This window comes from Mytilus edulis, chromosome 9 (assembly GCF_963676685.1).
Source record: "Mytilus edulis chromosome 9, xbMytEdul2.2, whole genome shotgun sequence".
Classification (NCBI taxonomy): Eukaryota; Metazoa; Mollusca; class Bivalvia; order Mytilida; family Mytilidae; genus Mytilus; species Mytilus edulis.
In genome coordinates, this window is record NC_092352.1 from 79,425,780 (window position 1) to 79,439,060 (window position 13,281).

General features: G+C 28.8%; 1 protein-coding gene across 17 annotated transcripts in view; it reads right to left on the reverse strand.

The window, feature by feature from the left end:
• Nucleotides 1–460: 460 nt before the first annotated feature.
• LOC139489139 (ankyrin repeat and fibronectin type-III domain-containing protein 1-like) overlaps nucleotides 461–13,281 on the reverse strand; it is a 178,194-nt gene continuing 165,373 nt past the window's right edge. For all 17 annotated transcript variants that reach the window (XM_071275284.1, XM_071275280.1, XM_071275278.1 and 14 more), the window contains 13 exons: nucleotides 10,334–10,412; nucleotides 8,774–8,887; nucleotides 8,066–8,254; nucleotides 6,993–7,109; nucleotides 6,691–6,784; nucleotides 6,107–6,242; nucleotides 5,555–5,668; nucleotides 4,928–5,146; nucleotides 4,383–4,549; nucleotides 4,047–4,168; nucleotides 3,624–3,809; nucleotides 3,300–3,400; nucleotides 461–2,873 (listed from right to left, as the gene is read on the reverse strand). In XM_071275284.1, the coding sequence (XP_071131385.1) occupies nucleotides 2,151–2,873; nucleotides 3,300–3,400; nucleotides 3,624–3,809; nucleotides 4,047–4,168; nucleotides 4,383–4,549; nucleotides 4,928–5,146; nucleotides 5,555–5,668; nucleotides 6,107–6,242; nucleotides 6,691–6,784; nucleotides 6,993–7,109; nucleotides 8,066–8,254; nucleotides 8,774–8,887; nucleotides 10,334–10,412 (2,361 nt within the window). In that variant the 3' untranslated portion in view covers nucleotides 461–2,150. The remainder of the gene's footprint in view (nucleotides 2,874–3,299; nucleotides 3,401–3,623; nucleotides 3,810–4,046; nucleotides 4,169–4,382; nucleotides 4,550–4,927; nucleotides 5,147–5,554; nucleotides 5,669–6,106; nucleotides 6,243–6,690; nucleotides 6,785–6,992; nucleotides 7,110–8,065; nucleotides 8,255–8,773; nucleotides 8,888–10,333; nucleotides 10,413–13,281) is intronic.

Genomic DNA, 13,281 nt, shown 5'->3' on the forward strand with positions numbered 1-13,281 from the left:
TTATCTTTGGATTCATTGCCAAATGTAGGATTTTTGCAGAACCATCACCAATATAAAATGTACATCATTACCTTCTTTGTGATAACAACTGTGAACACGCAGAAAAGTCTCTTCTACTTTATGGCATCTTCTTAAAAAAAGGTATGAAGCATCCACACCTATTACCTTCAGAAACATAAAGGCTAAAGCTTATTTCAAATTGTTCACAACATTACCAGAAAGCAATACCTATGTTGTGCAATCAAGGTTAAGATCTGAACATTGCTCTATTGCAGGCATCCTTAGCCACATAGTCTCAAGTTCTATAAAAATATAAATGTGTCAAATCAGTACTTAAGCCTGGCTTGTTAGGAAAAATTAGCACATCTTAGAATTGCTTAAAAGAGGATACCTCCTTCCCAGGATCAAGAAGTACAAATACAAATAATTCTGATCTGAGAAACATAATAACACACACACATTGATTTCATAGTTTTATTTAACTGTTAACAATTCAAAGTCATTACAACTCATAAATAGCTGGCTAATGTACAAAAATACATGTACAAATGTATGTTGCATGGGAAAAAACTTGTTTACTTTGGCAAATCACAGACATTTGGTCTTAATGATACTTTGGTTATAAATCAAGATAGATATTTTTTGGTGCAATGTTATTCTTTTAAGGAATTAAGTAATCAAAGTTACACTGAAGGACATTAAAGTTTTCAAATCTTTTTCTTCACACTTTACTTTTCATTAGATAAATGTAAATCCCCCTTCTTTGTTATCAGTTTGATTCACCAATTCTGTGTATAAAAATATCAAAATATTAAAAAAAAAAATCATCAGTTCTTCAGAATTTTAGAAAGACTCAATGGAATAGCTTATAGACAAAAATTCAACAGTAAAGAAACAAAGATCTTATTTCAAAGAACTGCTCTGTGTGAAAATATATTGTAAAACCTGTTTTCTTAATACATGTACCTAGCATAAAAAGCTTTCTACATATAAATCAAAACAATTCATTAAACAATTCATTATGGAAGAAAATTAGTGATACTGTGAAATCATGAATATTCATTAGATACTATGTGTATGCATGCCTAAATCTGTTGGAACATTTTTCATTTTGAGATATTCAGACAAAAAACTACATGGGCCAGTGGAGTGTCCATCTCTGTCCAAATTCTTTGAAAACTGATTTACAAAATGTTTTCTTCATTTTTTAAAAGTGATTAACTAGGTAACTCAAATAAGATACAAAACTTATAAAAATAAGTAACAGACTTTTATCAGAAAGTTACATGTTGTTTGCTTGATCACATTCAATGCCAATGGTACTAATTCAGATTTTGCATAATTTCACAGTATTTTGATTGCACGTCATATCCCAAGATGATCGAGAAAACATTAATTAATGGATACCAACAAAAAGATGAAAATTAAATAATGTGGATGGAATCAACGTCATTTGTTTAAAGTGACTTGACTAGTTATTAGACATTGGTTAAAGTCTACTTATAATATGGCTTGACTAGGTTTTTATGAGTAATTAAGCAAAAAAAATGTATGTGAACGAAATGATGTACAGTACATTGAAATGTGTAACATAAAATATTCTTAAATTTTCACTTTCAAATTAAGATTATGATAGTTTTCGAATTCTGAATTTCAAATTAAACATTATAACCGTCTTTGATTTCAGAAATTTCAAATAAAAAAAAATTACTATCGTTTTTGAAGAAATTATTTCCCTAATCATACTATGAATCAATTATGATATAAATAATGAAGAAATTCCCTCACAATAAAATGAGTATTTTGTTTCCTTTAATAAATATTGACTCTTAATAACATTTACCAAAATAAATAAAGTTGCAATACACAATAACAAATACATTTTCTCCTACATCAACATGATCAAATTCCTTGTTCTGCACTAATTAAATTCATTAAACTCAACAAATTACAACCATCAACTTACAAAATACTGCATCACAGTCAATTAGGTACATAAGTACCAGTATATAAAGTCATCATTCGTATAAAAAAAAAAAGAAAAGTTCTATCACCGATTTATCACACTTGTATAGTATAAATGATATGGAAATATGAAAGCACTGAACAAATGATAACCTTTTAAATATGAAAGAGATAATGCCATCATGCTATACTTCTGTTGCATGACCCTGTTGAATGGCAGCTAATAAATTGCGTTTCATTCTGACATATAATTTTCCTTTAGTCCATGGATTTTGTAATTGTAATGGATGATAATCGTCTCTCAGTATCCTTTCTCTAGCACCTATCACAGCCACCAGACAGAATTTATCAAGTTCGTCCTCCCCATAAATAGGACCACATTTACCTTTAGAAGTCACTGCTTTATTTAATTGTTTCACAACAAGCGTCACAACTTCTCGTGCTGTAGTTTTTTCCGTCACATGAAGTCTCACTCGTGTTCCTTTTGATAGTCCTGTTTCGTACGCCACATATACTTGTAAAATCCCCGACGATGAATGTGAGGATTCCTTTTGCACATGCCCGTTATTTTTCGACACTTCTTCATTTGGGTCGTAAAATTTAGCAATTTTTCGATTGTCTTTACCAACACTGATCTCATTCGAGTCACAACCTGCCGATCCACAACTTGGATGAGAGTTATTATTGTCGAACACATTGTCATCGTTAATCTTTGGTGAGAATGCGTCATTAGAGGAATTGTCTAACATACTGCACGGTATGCCCCCTCGTGATGACTTGTCTCTTGCAAATGTAATTAAATCCATGATCCAACGTGTACCTTTCCAGGAACGATCTAAAGATTGCTGTAAACTGTTTAATCTGTCAACTCTATCTCTGGTTCCATTCACTTCTTCATCAGAAAATGCCTAAAATATAAAATTTAGTCAGAATTTGTTTTTTTGCAAATCATACATAGAAATTCAACAATTTGAATATTTGATACACAAAAAAATCTCATTACACCACTCACATGTATTTTATTTGATTATGTCTTATGGAAAAAAAATTCGTTTAAGATAAAAATTAGGAAATGTGTAATGATTGCCAATGAGACTAAATGATGTGGATGTAAGAAACTATAGATGATTGTACAGCCTTCAACAATTAGCTTAACCTTTACTATATAGTAAGCCATGTCTTTTATGTATCTCTTTATACATTTCTGTATAACAAATTTTACAGATATAATTCTGTAAAGCTGAGGACTTTATTTGTGTTTAATGTGTATTTAGATGTAAAGTACAAAATTTCTAAGTGAATTCATAGCAGAATCTTCCAGAAATGTTACATACCTCACGTTGTGCTTGCTGTGCAAGACTAACATCCATTTCCAATACAGCTGATAACCTTGCATATCGACCAATCAAATCAGATCTGTACGTACACATATGAACTGTTGAAGAAAAGAAAGAAAGAAATTAATATATGTGTTTTCATACAAATATTGAAATTTTTACCTTTTTACATTTACATTTATGGTGAATCATTGAAGTAATATTTGCTTTGCACTCTTTTAGCTGCTTTATATAGGAAAGAAACATTTTCTAAATTGCAAAATTATAATTTCCTACTTTTTAATCATTATCTAAAACTATAAGTTGTCTCCCTTAACTTACTCATTTCAAAAACTTGAACTGGAAGCAACATAAAATCTCTTTTCTCTGTAAGTTGGTCACGTTGACCTGGTACAATACAGACATCCTCAACAGGGGGCAGCACCAACAGGAATGTAACATCATTACTAAACTCCATCACTTCAAGATCATATAATCGATGACTGCCAGCCATGTTCTCTGATACTTCTGGAAAATAAAGAAAAAAACCCAACATTAAATATATTATTTCCCCCTGATTTTTTAATTTTTAAATACATCTTTATTTATTTTTTTAAAGGTTTTAAGTTTTAGCCATTACATAATTTTTAAACAAAAATAAACAATATCAACTTTTCCAAAATGATATTGAATTAAATTTCTGAAATAAAAAACTAACATCTGTGAAACACAATAAATACTTAGTATTTGATTAAATTTACTTACCTAACATGCTAAACAGCTTATTTGTAGAATGGTTTATTTGATTGCGAAACTGTTCTTGAGTACTTGTAGGTGGCGCCACATGCTGATCTGCATTGATTGTTTGTAGCCATTCCCATTCTTCTCTGGAAAATAGGGAGATCAAGATGGTATAAGAGATGATATGAAAAATTCATTCATTCATAACTGTTCAAAATTAAAAAAGTTCTTTAAAGTTAAACATTTCAATAGTCACAATTTCAAAATGATTTTTTTTGTTTAAATAAGAGGAGATACAAGTACTAAAATATGAAGCTTGCAGTTTCTAAACTATGTATGAACAATCATTTAATAATATACCTTGAAACATTAGGACAGTCTCTGACTTTGACATAAGGAAGAACATTTGGTGCTTTTTTAGGTACAAGGACTTGTATGAGATCAACAGCTACTTGTAACTTCAGGTAACATATGTACAGTCCTTTGGCTAGAGGGATAGTGCTGACTTGGTGGTACAAAATCATCTCCTGAAAAATAAGACAGAAATGAATTATCTTCCTCCATTTAAATCGTAAAATAATTTTATATTCTAAAATTGAAATTTTTTTCCTTCACTTTTCTTTTTTTTTTTATTGCAAAACTTTTTAGCCTGTTTAATTTTTTGTATTAAGTTGTCATTTATAAGTCATTCCCCATCATATGATTCTTGCTTTAAGAAATCACTAAAACATTTGATGAAAATTCATGTTTGGTGTGTACATATAATTGTAAATTTTTATTTGTGAAGACTTATTTGACTCTTCTGACACCCAAAGCATGAACAAAAACTCAAGACAAAAACAATCTGATATATAATAAAATCCAAACAATACAGGCCTTTTGATTCTTTAGTAAAGAATACTTACACCTATAGACGAGTGTAAAACGTCAGGAGAATCTTGTAATTCTTGTAATGCTGCCGAGGATCTCCGTAATAATTTGGCAAAGCTGATCCACCTCCCTGACCCCAGGATGACAGTCTTTGGATCTTTAATATTGCACACCGTAGTTAGTATTATACATCCATTGGGGTCCTTCAATGGTTTAAAATGAAACTGACCTATATCTTGTACACCTAAAGAGCTCTGAAATAAAAAGAGAACAATTCATATAAATTTGTTCTATAGAGTGTAAGAAGAAATTAAATAATCAACATGTAAGCTAGAAAGAGTTAAATGAATATGATTAGCAGATTGGAAAAAATAAACAAATAATTGAAATTCTGTATAATTTATCAAATCTTTAGCTTGGGTGAAACAATTCATTGTATTCATTTTCCCTAAATTTTATAACATTTGACAACATTTGAATAGTATTATTAATACTATTACACAGTAAATTTATTCCTTTACATGAAAAACAATATTGGTTTGTTTCCAAAGAAAACTTAAATCATACAAAATGTCATTCTCATTTTTCTCCACTTTACCAAAAGTATATTGAGGAATCATTTTATGTACTAAGAATAATCTCCTATTTGTTTCACTACTAACCTGCATAATAGAAACAGCCTGTAAAAGTTTACTCCTAAAATGCATGGTTCCAGCACTAGTATTTTTATCCATATCTTGTCGTAACGACTTGACATCCTCCCAGGTACAGGATACCTACAATATCAATTCATGAAAAAATTACTAAACAAAAAAATATTCATAGCATATATTTAAACTATTTATTCTTATAAACTTAATATTCTTTCTGTTTTTGTCGAAAACTCTGCCAATTTAGGACTGCTTTACGCAGGTTATAACATTACTCTGCTACTTTTTTTTCTTGTTTGTCCTCATTGTGTTGAAACTACTTCTCTTTTCCTCATCCAAAGTTTTTTGGCAAAAGTTATTAGAAATGGACACCATGTCAAAAAGCAAGAATATGTATGTAAAGTTTAAAATTTGTGTGCATAATTTAGATGGTTGAGAATAATGAACTTCAGAATTTGGTTTGGAATTATCAGACCCACATATTGGGTAACAACTATCAGTGTTAATCTTATAATTCTTTTGTTGTTGTGTTTAATACTTAATTATTTACATAATTCTACTCACCTTCATCAGCCAATGAAAATCATTGTAGACACTTGGTCCTGAGAAATTCTCATCCACCTCTACTATGGGTAACTGGTCATCTCCCGTCACCAGAACTTTGTCACCATTGTATAATAGGCAAGCTAAATAAACTCCACTAAAATTTAAATAAGTAAAGCAAATTATCACTTGTGTCACATTAAAAACGGCTCTTATGTCTGGTTTTGTGCAATGTTCTGTGATGCTGTATATCAAACTCTCAATTTATTTACATTTTAAGAAAAATAAAATACAAACTCCTTACTGTATGTATAAAATAGATAAAAAATTGAAAATTAGTGAGTTTCAGATGAAGAACAGCTATAAATGCACTGTTCCATTGGATTTTATTTATGTGCATATAGTTAAAATTTTCTGGTCATGAATTGATTGCTTAAGCCACAATTGCCTGACACTTGGAATCTTCATTGGCAATAAAACTTTTATAATGTAAATTTGCCATGAATAAACAAAATATATTCAATTGCATAAATCAACAAAAAATACTGGTATATGTAAAGTCGATTTGTAAAATTTCAAATAATCTTCTTGCTATAAAAACTTACCGTTTTAATGTTTTATAAAACTTTGGAGCTGAGGTAAACAGATTTTTAATACTTTTTCTCTTTCTTTGTTGAGGGGAATCACCACCAGTATTTTCTGAAATAGAGTTGTCTCCCATTAAATTATAATTTGGATTCAGTACAATATTAAATTAAATAATCAAGCCTCAGAGTAATAATTTCCAATAACATTAAAGGTACACAACCTTGAAATCTGATCTTATTTTTTGAACTAATGGATAATGACTGTGTTTATTACTAGTTATTGTAATAACAAATATCCTATTAAAATAACTTAACAATACCTTTTAGTTCTGATGCATCTGGAGGCCTCAAATGTTTCACTTGGGAGAATAATTCGTCCATTAATTTATTTTTTCCTTCTGTTCGAGACATTGCATTCCCATCTACATCTCTCCAACCTGCAGATGAAAACATGATATTATTTCTCTTAACCTTCAACATGTTGACATAGTTTTATTCGAACTTAATTTTTTTTCATTTCACATTTTTTTGTCAATATGTACCTAAGAAGGACAAATTTGTTGTTTGTTTTTTTCATTGTCACAATTTCACATTAATTTAATGAATGGCTGTTATTTATTTTGAATTTATTGAACCATAAAATTAATTTTTGACTCTTCACATTGAATAATCCGCGAAGCGGATTATGTTAAATGTAAAGAGTCAAAAATTAATTTTATGGTTCAATAAATTCAAAATAAATTATTGCCATTCATTATAAATAAATTTCTATCAAAAATAAGGCTCAAAGATGTATATCAATACAAAAAACAACGTACACAGATGTTTGCGTATGAATACACAACGTTAGAGTGGGCATGTCGCCATAAAAATTGATAACATTGAAAATAAAGCTAATTCTTTTAACCAATCAGAAGACAGTAATTACACCAAATTTATTTATTTTACAATAATATACACAATCTGTTGTATTCTATTGTTTATTTTACTTTTATATATGTCATCAGTATATTTCTAAAAGCAACCTTCTAATGACATCCTTGATAATCAAATTCTTTTTTCTTTAACAGATGTCTTTTCAATTGTGTCAGAAAGACACAGGTGACTTTGTAACATAACTGGAGCAATATCTCACACAAGTAAGTGACCAGTGACTACGTAACATCACAGAAGTAACATCTCTTGACACAATTTATATGAGTTACAAGTATTACAGATCTACTTGCCTAATGAAGTAAGAACATATTTGGCTTAACACTGAGACAATAAATGTCATTTAAAAAAAAAAAGACAGGACTATCAGTTGGTGAAAAAACAAATTACTTTAAAACTGGCTCTAAAAAGATATAGGCATAATTTCATATCAATTGATATTGAATTTCACACAACTTACTTGATGGTACAGCATATGAAGGTTTTGCTGAAGAATATGGACTGTATCCCTTCATATTCCATGCTGCCACTCGAACATAGTATCTGTTACCCTTAGCTAGACCTTCAATCTCATACTCTAACTGTCTCATATTCTCCACAATGCTCTCTCCAGCTAATGGCATAAAGTCTTCAAAACAACTCCATTCAACTGTAAACAGAATCAGATTAATGCAATGACTGGTTGACTTTACTCCTGTAGGAAGTCAATGTTATAAAAAAAAAATAATGGCAACCAGTACTCTCAATAGAGCACAGATAATATTTATGAACGCTAATCTAATGACAAATCAATGACTAGGACAAACAATATAAATAGGACAATTTATTTTAAAATTCTAAATACACGTTTCATCTGATGAGTACATCAAATATCATAAAATATTATTGTAAAATGGTGTTAGATGTAATCATATAGAAAAAAATACCACTAAGTAAAACCAAGATGTCATTTAACAATTTACATAATAAAGCTTTCAAGTTTCAGTGTAATACTACTGTACAATATATTATTTTTACTGATGTGACTAATAGAGGTACCAGACTTAATACACTTTAATTAGTCATAAATTTTATTAATTTCAAATTTTTCAAACATGTTTCTCTTTATTTAACGAAGAAAAAAGAATTATCTGAAAAAAAATTAGACTTTTGACTAAATTCTAGATACCTTTATATTTAGTAACAACTGCACCATTATGATTAAGAGGCTCGTCAAATCGAACAAGTAAAGACGAACTACTGGCAACTGTCAAACTCACATAACTTGGAGGGTCAGGCATTCCTGAAAATAACAAAATGCACAGTTCTATAATGCTATAAACAAAGAAAATCTGTATACAAATCTATTTCTTTGGGTTATAACTATATTCAATCTTATTTATTGTTTTCAATTTTAAGATGCTGCAATAATTTTTGTAAAATCTTGTTAATTGCATTTACAAACAGATAGTAAAAAAAATTACCTTTTAAAAAATATTATTTGGTTTACAAAACTCCAAAATTATTTTACTTACGAATTGAGTCAATAAATGACATTTTAAAATTTTATCCAAATGCATTGATAGAAACATGTACCTAAATAATCTCTACCTTAGAAAGTAAACAGAGGTAAAGTGGGCTCGTTTGTATAAAGATAAATAAAGCAAGAGATTTATGGTATATTGTCCTCTCCCAGTTACTTGCAAAATCTTTTAACAATTGTGATTTGATAAGTAACAAAAAAGCTCCTTGTTGTTTCTGTTTGTTTAGTAAGGTGTCTTTTGTAGATACAGATAAGAAAAGTTTATGTAAAGAGGGTAAAAATCCCCTTCTCTGTACTTGTCCTTTCTTTTAATTCATCATTTATTATTTATCAACTTTTTTTTGTTAGATGGCAAATGAATGTTGTATTTTTTTCAATCTTTTTCCTTTGCCGTACAAATTTGTAATATGAAACTTAAGTAACCTCAAAATGAGAATGGAATTTGATTCTGTAAGAATACTGTTTGAATGAAAAAGCAAAATTACTTTAATCCAAATGAAGAACAAGAGCAGTTGAATTCAAATTTCAAAATTCTATCTACATTTGAAAAATAAATCCAATATTTATAATGATAATTTACTCTCTTATACAAGGAGACCACTTTTTATTGTAAAGTATTTACCACAAGTAAATGATCAAATATTTGCACACGTAATTCTTTTACCCAAAATGAAGGTCTTATCCTTCAAAGTTTCAAACTTTATTCGAAATTCAAATGGATTTAAAATTTGACATATAATCAATATTAATGATATAATTTAGTCTTTTTTAAGCACCATTGTCAATCATCAATTACTCCATACATTAAGACCCCTGTTGTTAAAATTATAAAATGTCCATAAGTACACTTGAGATTTAAGAGACCCATCAAGAACATTTTAGTACTATTCAAGATGTTTTATATCTTTATAAGTACCATGCTTATCCCTAAATAATAAGCCTTGAAATGAACAAGACCTGTGGGACTTGACTGGTCAAATCTAATTATCATGACCATACATTACTGACAAATCGTACCAGTCTCAATACTTAATATGTTCAAATCTACGATTTTTACTAGTGCAATCACATATGACTATTTTTATTCACTGATAAGCTTTATGTAGACAAAGTAGCAAAGCACAAATTATACCCTGGAATCCAAACATTTTTTTCATGCCAAGAATAACTTGAACCTTTGAAAATCTACTTTTTACTTTGACTTACTTGCATGATCGTATCCAGCTTTCATTCTTTTTAATAACTTGTGTCTGAACTCCCAGTGACTTAACTGCTTCTCATTCTCCTAAAAATATAAAAAAATAAATAATTGATTTGTTAAGTTATTAAAATCAAGAAATCATTGAAAAAAATTGTTGAAAAAATATTTTTATTACCCAATGTTGTTGTGCTTCCATCCTGAAGTGAATGTCACTATATTTCAACATCTTCATCAATAGACCATTGACAAACTAGATCATTTTAAGTAAATAACTTCTATGATCTAACGATTTTGTTTTTGTAAACAAAGTTTAAGGAATGCATCTCTTCCTCGTACAACATGTCCACATAGACAAAACATTATTTTTCAATTAGACATGAACAAAACTGTACAAAATATAAAAGCAACTATAGATGACCTAATAATTCAGATTCAATTGATCTTTTTTATTGGGAAATACAAGGGTTTACTATGTTATATTGGAGTTTCTGACCTTCAATTAATACAATTGAACGATTGATATTTACTTCACATTGCATAAGTGCAAAAAAGGCCTTTATCACTGTGAGCCAATAAATAAATTGACAGTTCATTGCAGCCTAATTTATCATCTTTTATCTTTAGTAAAACTTCGAATTTAAAAAACGTGCAGAAAGATTTTTTAAATTGAATTTTTATATGGGGATTACTCAAAGTTAAATTAACTCCCATTATCTGTAAACGCTACACGATTTCCTCCATTTATAGGTACATGATTCAACTGAACAATACAAATGGGGAAATTTTACAGATAACAGTTTTATGCAACTTCTTTACATAGGAAAGACTTTTGTTTGTACAACTAACACCAAATCGCATTAATCAACATAATGCACATGGATTCAGTAATTAAATGCATTTTAAAACTAAATAAGCCACTTTTGACATCTTAAAGTGCATAAAAAAACAGTAACTTTACCAATTATGGAATATATAAAAATCCAAGCAAAGTTGATCGTCTTCTGTGTTATAATAAATCTTAGTCATTCTAACACCAACGGTCCACATGGCACGAAAATATTTTGTGAAAAGATTATCTATGATTAAAGGTGTCGTACATATAGTATTTTTATCTTTGATTATTCAATGGATTAACAACATAAACAAAAGAATTAAAGAACAGTTTTTCTATTGTTTTCATGTGTTGATTTCAAACATGGTTTTCCACACATCAAAACATTATTGTTTACACATAATATAAAGTTATCAAGAAAGTGGGCTTTGGTGACAGTTTAAGACATCTATCCCTTAATACTAAGTGATACCATCAAAATAGCTTATCTAAAAGATTAAAACTTTAATTACCCAAAGTAAAGAAATATTATCAGCTATTTTAAAACAGTATATTTTACATTCAGATCGAAACACCAATATTACATAAATATGAACTATGTATTTTTGTTACAAGTCATTGTAAATGTATTATGCATTATAAATCTTTTCACCTTCCACTTATTTAATAACAGAATTATTGTTTAAATTGTATTTAGAACTTTACTAACATATTACTTATCCTTTTAGTTCCCCATTAACTCAAAAGAAGTTTTAGCTTAAGCCAGTAAAAATATGACATACCTTTCTGAAGAACAAAAAGTTTTAATATTAGTTTAAAAATGATAATCAATATAATTAAAACAAAAAACTGCTACATTATGTAAGCCAAACTTGGTGATAAAATTGGAATAAAATTGAAATAATCTTTCCAATTACACTTTCATGCAATATCTACAATTGACACTTGTAAAAGTACATTTAATTATAATATCTTACCAATTGACCTAATTAAACAAAAGGAATTTTAATTAATGATCACATTACTTCATTAATGGCTTATAACTTGTTGATTGACAGGTATCCGTTTTCAGACTTATTACAGGTAAATTATGCAAATAATAATAACATTGCATATCCATTCATGTCATTTGATTGACATGTAAAATCATAATATATCAATTATGTAAAAACTTACATAATCACTTCAACTAAATATGCAAAATGTCAAAATCTCACAATTGATCAGTATAACTTGAACAGCAAAGTGAGAATTTAAACAAAAATTTAAAAAGAAAATACTGCTTTAAAAAGTTGATAAATTTTATTTGCAAAATCCAATTTGAATCAAGCTATAGTTTTATATTGAACAGTATAAACATCTGGTCGTTTTTGAAGGACCTACTGTGGACTGAACCAAACAGACATTTAAAAGGAGAAAATTAAAACATTTTGATGAAATAATATGCTTTGACAATAATGTTATTTTAACAAGGTGTTCCATGCTGATCATCACAATAAACATTTGATAGAATCTAAATTATTATTATGAAATATAAATAGTCTTTTTTCATATCTAAGGTAACAGTTGTTAAGCTTATTTAATTAAAGGTATAATTTTGACCTACTACACATTGAACCCATGACCTTAGTAGGTTTTGAGCATAGTAGTACCATCATCCTAGGAATGTGTCAATACATAGGATGAAGACTTTCTGTCAATACAGAAAATTGTTGTCATTGGATAAAATAAAGGTGAAGACTTTCTGTGGATAAAGGCAGATGTTGTATGACAACAGAATATTACAATACAAGTAACATCTTAACCAAATTATAACACTAAAACTATCAGTTCCATTTCTTAACCCTCTGAAGGTACTCTGGCTTCCTCCTCAAATAAAAACTGATAAAACAGCAGTGGTGCTAATCACCAACAATATATCAATTTTTCATCATATTTGAATAAAAAGTGGAAGATATTTTCAGTTATCTCCCCTTGGTATCTTATTTTAGACAAATAAAGAAGTTCTACATAAAAGCATCAAACTTCAAATTAAATTTTACTAAATGTCTGAAGCTTTTACCTTTACTACAAACTTCTGAGTAAATATTTCTGAGATTTATTTCAGACAAGAGAAGACAA